Raw genomic sequence first — 13,889 nt, forward strand, 5'->3', positions numbered from 1 at the left:
GGTGCTGGATCCCAGCCCCACAGTCCAACCCTGACTTAGGCAAACGCTTGGGGAGGGATTTGTTTTCAAGGGCTTTAGCACAGGCCACGTGTGGGTGCCGTGTGCGTCGCCGTTTGTGCTCTCAGCTGTTGCTGTCAGGCAAGTGCAGGAGCTGACTGAGGGAAGTTGTCTTCTTCCGTCTCCTCTGTGCAGGACACGTCCCAGAAGAGAATGGACCTGCTTGACTCTCCCTTAGCCGCCAAATCCGCTCACCCCAAGTCAACTCCTGCCCGCTTTCTGCCTGCCATCAGCCCCATGGCTTCGAGCTACAAGAACCGTGCTCTTCGCTACGCCGTGCTGCAGAGCTACGGCCTCCCCTGGATGCCCAGAGCCTACTATAAGGCCGCTGCCACCCACCCCACTCTGGCTCCTTTGTCTGGCACCTGCCAGGGCTTGAGCCCCAGCGAGATGCTGCCTTCTGTGTCAAACAGAACGGCGCTTTTCACCCGCTACAGCCCTGGTGACTGGTACCGCTCCAATCAGAGCAACTACCACGAGGCGGAGACGTCCCAGAGCAAGGCGGAGCTGCTGACGGCTGATACCTCCCTCCTGGTGCAGGACAAATACCAACAGACCAGCAAGAGCCAGGCAGACAACACAAAGAAGCTGGGGCAGCGAGTCAGCGACATTGAGTTTTGGAAGGCGGAGCTCTGCCATGAGCTGGCAGAGATCATCAAGGAGAGCGATGCCCTGAGAGAGATGAAGGCATGGCTGGAGAGAGCTCTGGCCGAGACAGAGACCCCTCTCCAGGTGAGCACCCTGTGCGTGGGCCGCAAGCTGTAGCCCACTGCTGCCGCTGCACCAGGGACACGTGTGCTCTCTCCCGGGGCTTTCATGCTGCCGCTGCATGAAACGAGCTCTGCCGCCCATTAGTCGTGGCCTAAACCGGCTGCCCAGGGCGCTGCTTGCCCTTGTCCTCGTCTCTGTGCCCACCTCCCCTTTCTTGTCTGCCCTGTCCTGAGCCGGGCAGCATCCCTGCGGGAAGCCCTGCAGCCGGCACCAACGGCCTCTCCCCAACAGGTTGCTCGGGAGTGCCTCCTGCAGCGGGAGAAGAGGATGGGCATCGACCTTGTCCATGACGAGGTGCAGAAAGAGCTTTTAACAGTAAGTCTGGACGCAGATCCCACCTTCCAGTTAAGGTCAGCAGAGCTGTCAGCTGTGACGCTGGAGCGTGGCCTCTGATGGCTTGTGCTTTGCCTCTCTCTGCCCAGGAAGTGGATGGCATCAGGGCCTGCCAGGAGAGGATACGGCTATTCCTGGAGAAGGCAAAAGCCCAGCTCATGTAAGGAGGAGCCCCGTATCTCCCTGGGGAGCGGGCAGTGATGTTGGTGGGAGCACAGAGCTGCCCGGGAGGGATGGAGGGGGGGGGTGGGAGGAAGGGAGAAAGGGAGCTGCGTGGCCATGTGAAGGGGAGGAGACCGTCCCACCCACACGTGGCCACCACGACTGTCCCTGTGCGTTAAGGACCAACTGGGCAGCCCAGCACGAGCTGGAGAAGGACCTGGCCAACAAGCAGGCAGCCCACCGCATCAACGGCAAGTGCCACCAGCTGAGGAACTGCTCCGACGGCATCAGCTACTACCACGGGGTGCAGCGGGTGGATGCCACGTGAGTGCGCACCTGACAGCGCTGGCACCCAGCCGTCCCGGGATGCTCGGTGCCGCTCCCTTTCCCCGAAAGGAAAGGCCACCAGGGAAGGCTGTGTCTGTGCAGGGCCTGGCCCTCCCAGCATGGGCTGATTGTGGGCCTCTCCTTTCCCCCCACCAGCATCTCCGTGCCCGAGTCGTGGGCCAAGTTCAGCGACAACAACATCCTCCAGTCGCAGAGAGAGCGGGTGACCTCCGCCCAGCTGCGGGACTCCATTGAGAACCTGATGGAGGTGACAGCCACCGAGATGCGGTGCCAGTTCAACAGGGTGAACGTGGCCCTCACCAACCGCATGGCCGAGATACCAAGAACAATCTTCGGGCCCACCTGGCCAAGGTAGCCCAACCCCTCCCTGTGTGTGTGACGCCCTCACCTCCCTGGGACACCGACCACCCTCCACGCAGACCTGGCTCGGGAAGAGGCCAATCCCACTCACTTGGACTGCTCATGTCCCATTGAAAATATATATGCTGTCGCTTAAGTTATACCACTGCGTATGGGAGCAACAAAAAACCAGGAAGGCAGACCCCATCCAAAAGTAGTAAGTAGGTCCAATGTAGTCTATCAGCCAGAACTGTGTTACATTTGCAGCTGCTTTCATGTGGGACCTATCTGCAATTCCAGTCACTTGAACTTCTCAACAACCATTGAAAAAATACAGACTGTCAGTCGAAGTTATAACAGTGCGTATGGGAGCTCCAAGAAAGCAGGAAGGCAGACCCCACCTACAGTGGTACGTTGGTTACGTTGGAGTCTATCAACTTGCACTGTGTCACATTAGCAGCTGCTTTCCGGTGGGAGATGTCTCCAATCCCACTGACTTGGACTGCTCAGGTCCCATTGAAAAAATACAGGCTGTCAGTAGAAGTTATACCACTGAGTATGTGTGGAGAGTTTTGTGGAGACTTGGCTAGAGGAAAGAGGACATGATAGAATACAGCTGGTTAGGCAGTGAGCATTAAGCGATAAGATATTGGACTCCTGCTCAAGGACATGGTGTCCTTGAGCAAGAGAGTTGTATGATATCAGGATGAGAAAATAGGAGCTTATTTTAGGTTAAGCAGCCACAAGTATCTGGAGTGTCTTGAAACAAGGTCGAGGTTTGCATCTAACTGGGAACCATTGATGAGCTTAGCTTTTGCAATATGTATGAGCCTGATTATTGTATCTATTAAACAGTTGTATCTTTGCAAATAAAGTTGAGACTTGTTGCACTACAGGGTGGGCTTGTCTCCCATCGTCTTCAGCAAATGGTGACCCCGACGTGATAGTGGCTTGGCGCCACGGTGGAGCGACGAAGGGGTTCGAGTCCTATGCAACAAGGATGGCAATAAGCGTGAAAATTGGGAACATGCCATGCCCTGGGTGACCATATAGACGAGCCCGACCGATATGTGCCGCCAGACCTTGAAGGGATGCAACAGTGCGCTGATGATAATAGGTATGGAAAGGCAAGCAGTATATGATTTATTTACTGCATTCTTGCAGAAGCGGCAGATAAAGGGTATAGATCTGCAAAAGGACCTACGAGGGTTGTTAGCTTATGGGTATGCTAAGGGAGTGTTTCAGAATCCACATACAGTGCATGAATTGAGTGAATGGCGTAAATTTGGGGATTTGCTGTGGGAAGTTACCCTGGAGGACGATAAGACAGCTAAAAAGTTAGGGAAGATTTGGAGGATAGTGCACAATGTGTTGCTGCAACATTAGGCAGAAAAGAAGGCTGCTGAGCATGCATCAGCAGCATAGAGTAAGAATAAAAACTATGAGCGTGACTGGTTCCAATCCATCCCGCTGGCTCCTACCGTCTCAAAAGTAATGCTCCCCCCCCGCGTGTAGAAAATGGGCCTGGAGGCACGGACAGGGTACGAGAGCCATGTGAGCCATCAGACCCTCCTGAGGAACAGGAGTGCCGGCCTAAAGAGTCCCCGCCTCCTCCCCCCACTTGGAGAGCCTGTCCCTGGGGCAGAGAGTCAACTTGCAGAGGCCATCGCAAGGGAGCGGAGGGAGGCTTGGGCTGCACTCCCAAAAGATTGTCTGGGAAAAGGGGATGGCGATGCACTGGAAGCAGCCAGAACTTTGACGTTGCCACTGGTATTCCAACCCATTGTGGGGGGAGGTATGCAAGCAACAATTTCTGCTCTGGACTTGAAGTTGTTATCCCAGTTGCGGTCCACGGTCAGCCACTTCGGAGTAAATAGTGAACTAGTGAAACAAATGATTGACAAATGTATGGGGAACCCAGTTGCTACTGCCCGCTGACTGTCGAAGCATAGTAAAACTTATTTATACACAACATCAGTTTTTCCCCAAGGCATGCGTAACAGCCCAACTATCTGTCAGCTGTATGTTGACGCAGCTTGACAACCCCTTCGATGACGATGGCCTAACGTTATCATCTACCATTACATGGATGATATCCTCTTTTCTCAGCCTGCACCATTTACGGAACAACAGGTGGAGGAGATTCGACAGGCACTGGCTCAATGCCACCTTGTGATAGCTCCAGAAAAGGCTCAGCATACAGCTCCATGGAAATATCTTGGATGGTCTTTATCAGAACAACTCGTAGTACCACAGAAGCTACAGCTCCAACTACAAATAAAGACCCTGAATGATGCTCAGAAGCTTTTAGGAGATCTGCAATGGTTAAAACTAATAGTGGGAATACCCAATGAGTTGTTAGAAAAACTACGACCACTTTTGAAAGGAACCAACCCCACGCGTCAAATACAGGTGTCCTGGTTTGGGCTAGGATAGAGTTAACTTTGATGAGGAAGTAGGAAGGGGCACAGCATGGGCAGCTGACCTGGGCTGGCCAACAGGTATTCGATACCATACTGACATCATGCCCAGTACCTAGAGGCAGGGAGCTAGTCGGGGGCGGGGTTTCGGGAGCACAGGCGGGGCTGCCGGTCGGAGGGGGGCGGGGGTTCGCACCGGGTCCCGAGTGGTGAGCAGCCGCGGCACGCGCCATTCCTTTTGTATATTCCCCTCGTTTACTGTTAAAACGGTTCCTTTTTCCCCCTGAACCTGTTTCTTCTTATTGTTGTTCTATTAAACCACTCTTATTTCAACCTACGCAGGTTTTCCCCTTTTTCTCTGGTTCCCCTTCCCACTCCACCGGGAGGGGAGGAGTGAGCGAGCACCCTCGTGGCTCTTTGTCCCCGACTGGGCAAAACCACGACATTATTTGGCGCTCAACGTGGGGCCCGCAGGGTTGAAATAAGACACAGTAGGCTGAAACAATTGTCACAATGTTGATGTATTTGCTTAACTGCTGTTGGCCCATAATTTGTCATATGCACTATATATTCTCTCTGATAGTGTTTATGTCCTTTGGAAAAGGGACAAAAGCACTCGTTCTGATATACTGGTTGTTACTGGCTTATGGTATGGTTGTATCACTGGGTATGGAGCTAGGCCAATACTTGTACATGACTTGGTTGGCATTTCTGCAACTTGGACATTTATTTTCAGAATGTAGTGACAGTAATGACACTCAGTCCATGGGAAAAATGGAGGGACGTAATTTTTCCATTTTTTCCATCCTCCCTTACTCATTCAAGTTAACTGCAATAGCTTTTGACAATTCAGAATGCACTTGGGACGTCCCAGTCATTGTGGTTTTATTGCTCTGTCCTCTAGGTAGGGTGTTTTTCTTGGATAGAGTTGTGAAACGTGTTTTCCAGACTGTTATGAGGTTAGGCAGCTATGGAGGGATTGATATACAGAAGAATATGAACAGGTATTGGAAGAGTTTTTTACTTGTACAGATTAGGAATGCCACCCTAGCAACCACTGTGGCTATTCAAACTGAGGCAACTGATGCTGTTGCTGCCCTAACTCCAACAGCAGACACTGATCCTGAATCAGAGGATCAACCTGTGGCAGTGTCAGTTGCTCCTGTACAGAAAAAGAAACACATAAAAAAATCAGTTCGCCTTGTGAGGGATGAAGATGAACCAGTGTCATCACGGGAACGGGAGGAAGAGTCAGAGCCAGAGCCAGAGATAATCACCCAATCCTTGTCCCTGAGCGAACTGCGAGAAGTGCGAAAAGATTACAGTCGCCACCCAAGCGAGCACCTTGTTGTCTGGCTTCTCCGATGCTGGGAGAATGGGGCCCACAGCTTGGACTTGGAGGGCAGGGAAGCCAGGCAGCTGGGCTCTCTGTCCCGGGATGGCGGCATTGACAAGGCGATTGGAAGGAAGACAGAAGTCCTCAGCCTCTGGAGAAGACTTCTGTCTGGTTTGAGGGAAAGATACCCCTTCAAAGAAGATATCATATGCCACCCAGGCAAGTGGACCACAATGGACAAAGGTATCCAGTACCCGAGGGAGTTAACTGTGCGGGAAATGATTTATAATGAGCAGTTACCAACAGACCCAGATGAGGTCCAGTGCACACAGTCTATGTGGCGAAGATTTCTGCAAAGTGCACCATCATCTTATGCTAATTCATTGGCAGTCATCTCCTGGAAAGAAGCTGAGGGGAAAACAGTGGGGGAAATGGGTGTTCAACTTCGGCAATATGAAGAAAGTCTGTCTTCCTCCCTACAGGCTGTTGTCTCGGCTGTAGATAAAATGTCAAAAGAGTTCCACCAATTCAAAGAAGATATGTCCCGCACTCCACCTGCCCGAGTCCATACTTCAGCTATTAGTAGATGTCCCTCTGTTCAAGAGAGGGAATATAGAGGGCAGACACCACGAGGTGCTTTGTGGTCTTACCTGCGGGACCAGGGAGAGAACATGAACAAGTGGCATGGGCAACCTACTTCGGCCTTAAGGGCACGGGCACGGCAGTTACGGGGAAAAAACGCTACAAGGAGCAATATCTCTTGGAAAGATGCTGCTCCAGTTTCCAGTGAGCAACTCCCTAGACAGAATAGAAGGGTTGAGCTCTATTCTAGTCCCCTCGAGGGGACTTCTAGCTCTTTTCTACAAAAGGTATCCAATGACTGCCATGGCCAGTACTAGGGAGGCCCTGCCTCCAGCCAGGTGGAGGAGAGGGACAACCGAGTTTATTGGACAGTGTGGATCCGATGGCCTGGCACATCAAACCCACAAGAGTACAAGGCTTTAGTGGATACTGGAGCACAATGCACTCTGATGCCATCAAGTTGTAAAGGGACAGAATCTGTTTGTATTTCTGGAGTGACAGGGGGATCTCAACAGCTAACCTTGTTAGAAGCTGAAGTGAGTTTAACTGGAGATGAGTGGCACAAACACCCCATTGTAACAGGCCCAGAAGCCCCGTGTATCCTGGGCATAGACTACCTTAAGAGAGGGTATTTTAAGGACCCAAAAGGGTACCGGTGGGCCTTTGGTGTGGCTGCAGTGGAGACAGAGGAAATTGAACAACTATCCAGCATGCCCGGCCTCTCAGAGGACCCTTCTGTTGTGGGGTTGCTGATGGTTAAAGAACAACAGGTGCCAATTGCAACCACAACAGTGCACCGGAGGCAATATCGCACCAGCAGAGATTCAGTGATTCCCATTCATAAGTTGATTCGCCAACTGGAGAGCCAAGGGGTGATCAGCAAAACTCACTCACCCTTTAACAGTCCCATATGGCCCGTGCGAAAGTCTAGTGGAGAGTGGAGACTGACAGTGGACTATCGTGGCCTGAATGAAGTCACGCCACCGCTGAGCGCAGCTGTGCCGGACATGCTGGAACTCCAATATGAACTGGAGTCCAAGGCAGCCAAATGGTATGCCACCATTGATATTGCCAATGCATTCTTCTCAATTCCTTTGGCAGTAGAGTGAAGGTCCCAGTTCGCTTTCACTTGGAGGGGGGTTCAGTATACCTGGAATCGACTGCCCCAGGGGTGGAAACACAGCCCCACCATCTGCCATGGACTGATCCAGGCCACGCTGGAGAAGGGTGAGGCCCCAGAACACCTGCAATACATTGATGACATTGTTGTGTGGGGTGACTCAGCAGAGGAAGTTCTTGAGAAGGGAAAGAAGATAATTCAAATTCTTCTGAAGGCTGGTTTTGCCATTAAATAAAGTAAGGTCAGAGGGCCTGCACAGGAGATCCAGTTTTTAGGAGTAAAATGGCAGGATGGACGTGGCCATATCCCAATAGATGTGATCAACAAAATTGCAGCCATGTCTCCCCCAACTAGCAAAAAGGAAACACAAGCTTTCCTAGGTGTTGTGGGTTTTTGGAGGATGCATATTCCAAATTACAGTATGATTGTGCGCCCTCTCTACCACGTAACACGGAAGAAGAATGATTTTGAATGGGGTCCTGAGCAGCAACAAAGTTTTGAACAAATTAAACAGGAGATTGTTCATGCAATGGCACTTGGGCCAGTCCGGACAGGACCAGATGTTAAAAATGTGCTCTACACCGCAGCTGGGGAGAATGGCCCTACTTGGAGTCTTTGGCAGAGAGCACCTGGGGAGGGTTGAGGCCGACCCCTTGGATTCTGGAGTCGGGGATACAGAGGATCCGAGGCCCGATACACTCCAACTGAGAAGGAGATACTGGCAGCATATGAAGGGGTTCAAGCTGCATCAGAAGTGATCGGCACAGAAACACAACTTCTCCTAGCACCTCGACTGCCAGTGCTGGGCTGGATGTTCAAAGGGAGGGCCTCCTCCACACATCATGCAACTGATGCTACATGGAGTAAGTGGATCGCATTGATCACACAACGAGCTCGTGTAGGAAGTTCTAGCTGCCCTGGAATTCTGGAACTGATCACAAACTGGCCAGAGTGTGAAGACAGTGAAATATCACCAGAAAAGGAGGCAACCCGTGCTGAAGAGGCCCCATCATATGAGGAACTTCCAGAAGATGAGAAGCGGTATGCCCTGTTCACCGATGGGTCCTGTCATCTTGTGGGGAAGCATCGGAGGTGGAAGGCAGCTGTGTGGAGCCCCCTACGCAAAGTTTCAGAAGCTGCAGAAGGAGAGGGTGAATCGAGCCAGTTTGCAGAGGTAAAAGCCATCCAGTTAGCTTTAGACATTGCTGAACAAGAAAACTGGCCAAGGCTTTATCTCTACACTGACTCGTGGATGGCAGCAAATGCTGTGTGGGGGTGGTTACAGCAATGGAAGCAGAACAACTGGCAACGACGGGGCAAACCCATCTGGGCTGCCTCAATATGGCAAGACATTGCTGCTCGGCTGGAGAAGCTAGTTGTGAAAGTGCGCCATGTAGATGCCCATATACCTAAGAACAGGGCCACTGAAGAACATCTGCATAACCAACAAGTGGACAAGGCTGCAAAGATTGGAGCAGCTCAGATAGATTTAGACTGGCAACACAAGGGGGAGTTATTTTTAGCTCGGTGGGCTCATGACACCTCAGGTCATCAAGGCAGAGATGCCACCTATAAATGGGCTCGTGATCGAGGGGTGGATTTAACCTTGGATGCCATTGCACAGGTTGTCCATGAGTGTGAGACGTGTGCTACAATCAGACAAGCCAAACGGTGGAAGCCCATATGGTATGGAGGACGATGGCAGAAATATAAATACGGAGAGGCCTGGCAGATTGATTACATCACACTGCCACAGACTCGCCAAGGCAAACGCCACGTGCTCACAATGGTGGAGTTGACCACCGGCTGGTTGGAAACGTATCCTGTGTCTCATGCCACCGTCTGGAGCACCATCCAGGACCTTGAAAGGAAAGTCCTCTGGCAACATGGCACCCCAGAAAGAATTGAGTCAGACAATGGGATGCACTTCAGGAACAACCTCATAGATGCCTGGGCCAAAGAGCATGGCATTGAATGGGTTTATCACATCCCCTATCATGCACCAGCCTCAGGAAAAGTGGAACGACACAATGGACTATTGAAGACCACACTGAGAGCAATGGGGGGTGGGACATTCAAACATTGGGACACAAATTTAGAAAAGGCCACCTGGCTAGTCAACTCCAGAGGATCTGTGAACAGAGCTGGCCCTGCCCAATCGGAACTTTTACATACTGTAGAAGGGGATAAAGTCCCTGTAGTGCACGTAAAAGATCTGTTAGGGAAAGCAGTATGGGTGAGTCCTACCTTGGGTAAAGGTAAACCCATTCGTGGGATTGTTTTTGCTCAGGGACCTGGGTACACTTGGTGGGTGATGTGTAAGGATGGGACAACCCAGTGTGTACCTCAAGGAAAATTGATTTTGGGTGAGAATAGCCTGTGAATTCCATGAATCAAATTGTATTATGTTAGTTGTTAAATAACATTGTTGTTGTATGTCGTCATTACCATAGTTGCTCTATGCCATATTACTGACACTACAGTAAGGACCACTCAGATCACTGAAAGATGGACATGGACAAGCAAGATACAGAATAGCAGAATGTGAATTGGTGCCCAGTGACATCCTCAAGATCAGCGCTTTCAACTTACAGATAAGACACACCTAAAAGACCAACTGCAAAATCCTGATACTGCATGCAGTGAACTATCCCCCCCACACACACCCCATCTACCCTGCTGTGAAAGATTTATGATGAATAAGACCTGACGTTATGGACTAAACGGCTAAATGGACTTAACGGGAATGTTGGGGTGGCCTATAAACTGAGGGAATTATATACTTCTCTGTGTGTGCCCATATTTTTTCAGGGAGAGGAAATGTGGTGCTCAGATGTTGTATATTGTGAAACTAGGCATGATGTAGATGGTATAGAATAAGGGGTGGAATGTTCTGGTTTGGGCTAGGATAGAGTTAACGTTGATGAGGAAGTAGGAAGGGGCACAGCATGGGCAGCTGACCTGGGCTGGCCAACAGGTATTCGATACCATACTGACATCATGACCAGTACCTAGAGGCAGGGAGCTAGTCGGGAGCGGGGCTTCGGGAGCACAGGCGGGGCTGCCGGTCGGAGGGGGGGGGGTTGCTCCGGGTCCCGAGTGGTGAGCAGCTGCAGCACGCGCCATTCCTTTTTTATATTCCCCTCGTTTACTGTTAAAACTGTTCCTTTTTCCCCCTGAACCTGTTTCTTCTTATTGTTGTTCTATTAAACCGCTCTTATTTCAACCTACGCAGGTTTTCCCCTTTTTCTCTGGTTCCCCTTCCCACTCCACCAGGAGGGGAGGAGTGAGCGAGCACCCTCGTGGCTTTTTGTCCCCGGCTGGGCAAAACCACGACAACAGGTAACACCAGAGCTTCAGGATGCGCTTCAACAAATTATGGACTGTGTCAAACAAGGGCAGGTCCAACGTCACGATGTTGACTTACCTATTGACTTAACCATCTGGTATAGCACAAAGTATTTGCTTGGGGCCTTGACACAATCTCTAAAGAAAACGGGGGAGGTATGGGTTCTAGAATGGATTTCCCCAGCCTTACAACAAACAAAAACCCTTTTTCAAAAAATTGAGATGTTGGCAGGACTAATAAAAAAGGGTTGTGAAAGAGCATTAAAAGTAACTGGTGCTGAGCCGCATACCATAAGGATACCAATGAAAAAGGACTCTTTACAATGGTATTTAGACAATACAGAAGATCTTCAGGAGGCGCTCTTAGGTGGCGGCAGTATAGTAGCAACAGACAAAATAATAAAAGCACCATTACAATGGCTAGGAAAATGGAATTGGCTAGTACGACCCAAATGGGAGCCGGCCCCCATCGCGGATGCGTTGACAGCATACACGGATGCTGGAAGAAAGTCTAGAACGGCGGCAATAACCTGGCAAAAGGAAGGGGAGTGGAAGCACCAACTAATAAAAGCAGAAGAGAAAGACACATTACAAACCTTGGAACTGTTGGCAGTAGTATGGGCCATGATGAACCTGAAAGGGGCCCTGAATGTGGTTACAGACTCGTTCTATGTCGCGGGTATCGTAGAGAGAATCGAGGACGCCTCCATTAAGGAAGTGCAGAATCCGAGACTATTTGAATTATTAATACAGCTGCAGAAGGCAATAAAGCTTAGGGAGCATGTTTATGCCATTATACATATCAGGAGGCATAAATGGGACATTGGGCTGGGAGAAGGTAATGCTAGGGCAGATAAGCAGGTCACAGTGACACATAACGCGCCTCTGTCCAAACAGATACTAGCCAGAGAAGCGCACTCCCTGTTTCATCAGAATGCACGGGGCTTACACCGAGAGTTTCAGTTATCGCTAAAGGATGCAAAGGCTATTGTTAGAGCTTGTCCCATTTGTAGCCATCAAAATGGAGGTGTTGGCTTAGGCTTGGGGGTGAACCCTAGAGGATTAACTGCAAATGAAATTTGGCAGATGGATGTCACTCATGTGGCAGAGTTTGGAAGACTAAAATATGTGCATGTAACCATAGACACATGGAGCAAATTCGTTTGGGCAACAGCACAGACAGGGGAGAGGGCCATACATGTGGAGCGTCATTTATAGAGTAGTTTTGCGGTAATGGGAATTCCTCAGAAAATAAAGACAGAGAATGGGCCGACCTATATAAGTAGAAGCATAGAACAGTTCACGAGTCAATGGGAAGTTGAATATGTAGCAGGGATTCCCCATTCCCCCACAGGACAGGCCATAATAGAAAGAGCTAATGGGACTCTAAAAAGATATCTTGGTAAATATGGGGATGTTAAAGACCCACATATGAAATTGTTAAAGGCTTTATTTGTTATGAACCACCTGTGTGTATTTGGGGAAAAGGAGCTACCAGCTGTAATAATGCATCATAATCCAAAGGCACAAAAGGAGGGGAAGAAAGAAATATGGGTTAAATATCGTGACCCTAAAACAGGGATATGGCAGCCTCCAGCCAAGGTATCATACTGGGGACGTGGGTATTTGTGTTTTGATTCTCCCACAGGATCCATTTGGGTGCCAGCCAGGTGGACAAGAGCTGTCCTTGAAGCTGCGGAGATCAAATCATCTGATGAAAAAGGACAGGAAGAGATTGGAAAATAAATACACCCTCGTCTTGCGGTCATTGGAGGACTGGCTAACAATCAAAAGACTGAAGGTTATATAACAAAAAGACAGTGAATTTAATGAATAATAATGAGGTGTTTTGTTATAACCATAGCTTTTAATGTAACTATAAAAGCTAACAACTTGACGCATTTTAATCAGCCTAGAGATAATATTTGAATAACCTTTGCTAATGAAACTGGTCAATCATCTCTTTGTCTTAGTTTGGGAGGGGTTACTAATCCTTTTAAAACGTGTTTGATAGGATTGCCCGTATGGAATCCGGAGGAATTTTGTGGACTAGTAGACAATAACACCTTGTGTAACAGGACGGGGCTGAACACAATTAGCGGTGATCACGATCATTCAGATGGGTAACGTCAATGTTAGATAATCAAGTCTATTAGCCAGCACTGTGTCACATTTGTACCTGCTTTCCTGTGGCAGCTATCTCCAATCCCACTCACTTGCACTGCTCAACTCCCATTGAAAAAATACAGGCTGACGGTAGAAGTTATACCACTGCATATCGGAGCTACAAGAAAGACGGAAGGCAGAAACCACATACAGTAGAAAGTAGGTCCCCATGTAGTCTATCAGCCAGCACTGTGTCACATTTGCACCTGCTTTCTTCTGGGAGCTATCTCCAATCCCAGTCACTTGGACTGCTCAGGTCCCATTCAATAAAATACATACTTTCCAGTTAATTATAGTACTGCGCATGGGATCTACAAGAAAGCTGGAAGGCAGGCCCCACCTACAGTAGTAAGTAGGCTCCCATTTAGTCTATCAGCCAGCACTGTGTCTCCTTTACAGCTTCTTTCCTGTGGGAGCTATCTCCAATCCTACTCACTTGTACTACTCATCTCAAAATGAAAATATATAGACTGCAGGTAGAAGTAATACCACTTTCTATGGGATGTACAAGAAAACAGAAAGGCAGACCCAACCTACAGTAGTAAGTAGGCTTCCGTGTAGTCTATCAGCCAGCTCTGTTTCACCTTTGCAGCTGCTTTCCTGTGGGCACTATCTGCAATCCCACTCACTTGGATTGCTCAAATCCCATTAAAAAAACCAGACTGTCGGTTAATTTATACCACTTCGTATGGGAGCTACAAGAAAACATGAAGGCAGACCCCACCTACAGTAGTAAGTAGGTGCCCATGTAGTCTGGCAGCCAGCACTGTGTCACATTTTCAGCTGCTTTCCTGTGGGAACAATCTCCAATAACACTCACGTGTACTACTCAAGTGCCATTGAAAAAATATATGTTGTAGGTTAAGTTATAACACTGAGTATGGGAGCTACAAGAAAGCAGGAAGGC

The 13,889-nt window shown here is 49.5% G+C and overlaps 1 protein-coding gene across 1 annotated transcript; it reads left to right on the forward strand.

Moving 5' to 3' along the window:
• The first annotated feature begins 210 nt into the window (after positions 1-210).
• Positions 211-2,026, forward strand: LOC133628415 (tektin-3-like). The gene is made up of 5 exons (XM_062016571.1): positions 211-789; positions 1,060-1,143; positions 1,251-1,321; positions 1,504-1,647; positions 1,807-2,026. The coding sequence occupies exons 1-5, from the start codon at positions 211-213 to the stop codon at positions 2,024-2,026; spliced, it is 1,098 nt and encodes a 365-aa protein (XP_061872555.1).
• The last annotated feature ends 11,863 nt before the right edge of the window (positions 2,027-13,889 follow it).

The sequence above is a fragment of the Colius striatus genome, chromosome W, assembly GCF_028858725.1.
Source record: "Colius striatus isolate bColStr4 chromosome W, bColStr4.1.hap1, whole genome shotgun sequence".
Lineage (NCBI taxonomy): Eukaryota > Metazoa > Chordata > Aves > Coliiformes > Coliidae > Colius > Colius striatus.

What these genes read in the sequence shown, in the direction of transcription:
- LOC133628415 (XM_062016571.1), top strand. Translation starts at nt 211, where the DNA reads ATGGACCTGCTTGACTCTCCCTTAGCCGCCAAATCCGCTCACCCCAAG. An exon ending in AGACAGAGACCCCTCTCCAG is followed by an intron (nt 790 to 1,059) that starts GTGAGCACCCTG and finishes TCTCCCCAACAG; the next exon opens with GTTGCTCGGGAGTGCCTCCT. An exon ending in GTGCAGCGGGTGGATGCCAC is followed by an intron (nt 1,648 to 1,806) that starts GTGAGTGCGCAC and finishes TCCCCCCACCAG; the next exon opens with CATCTCCGTGCCCGAGTCGT.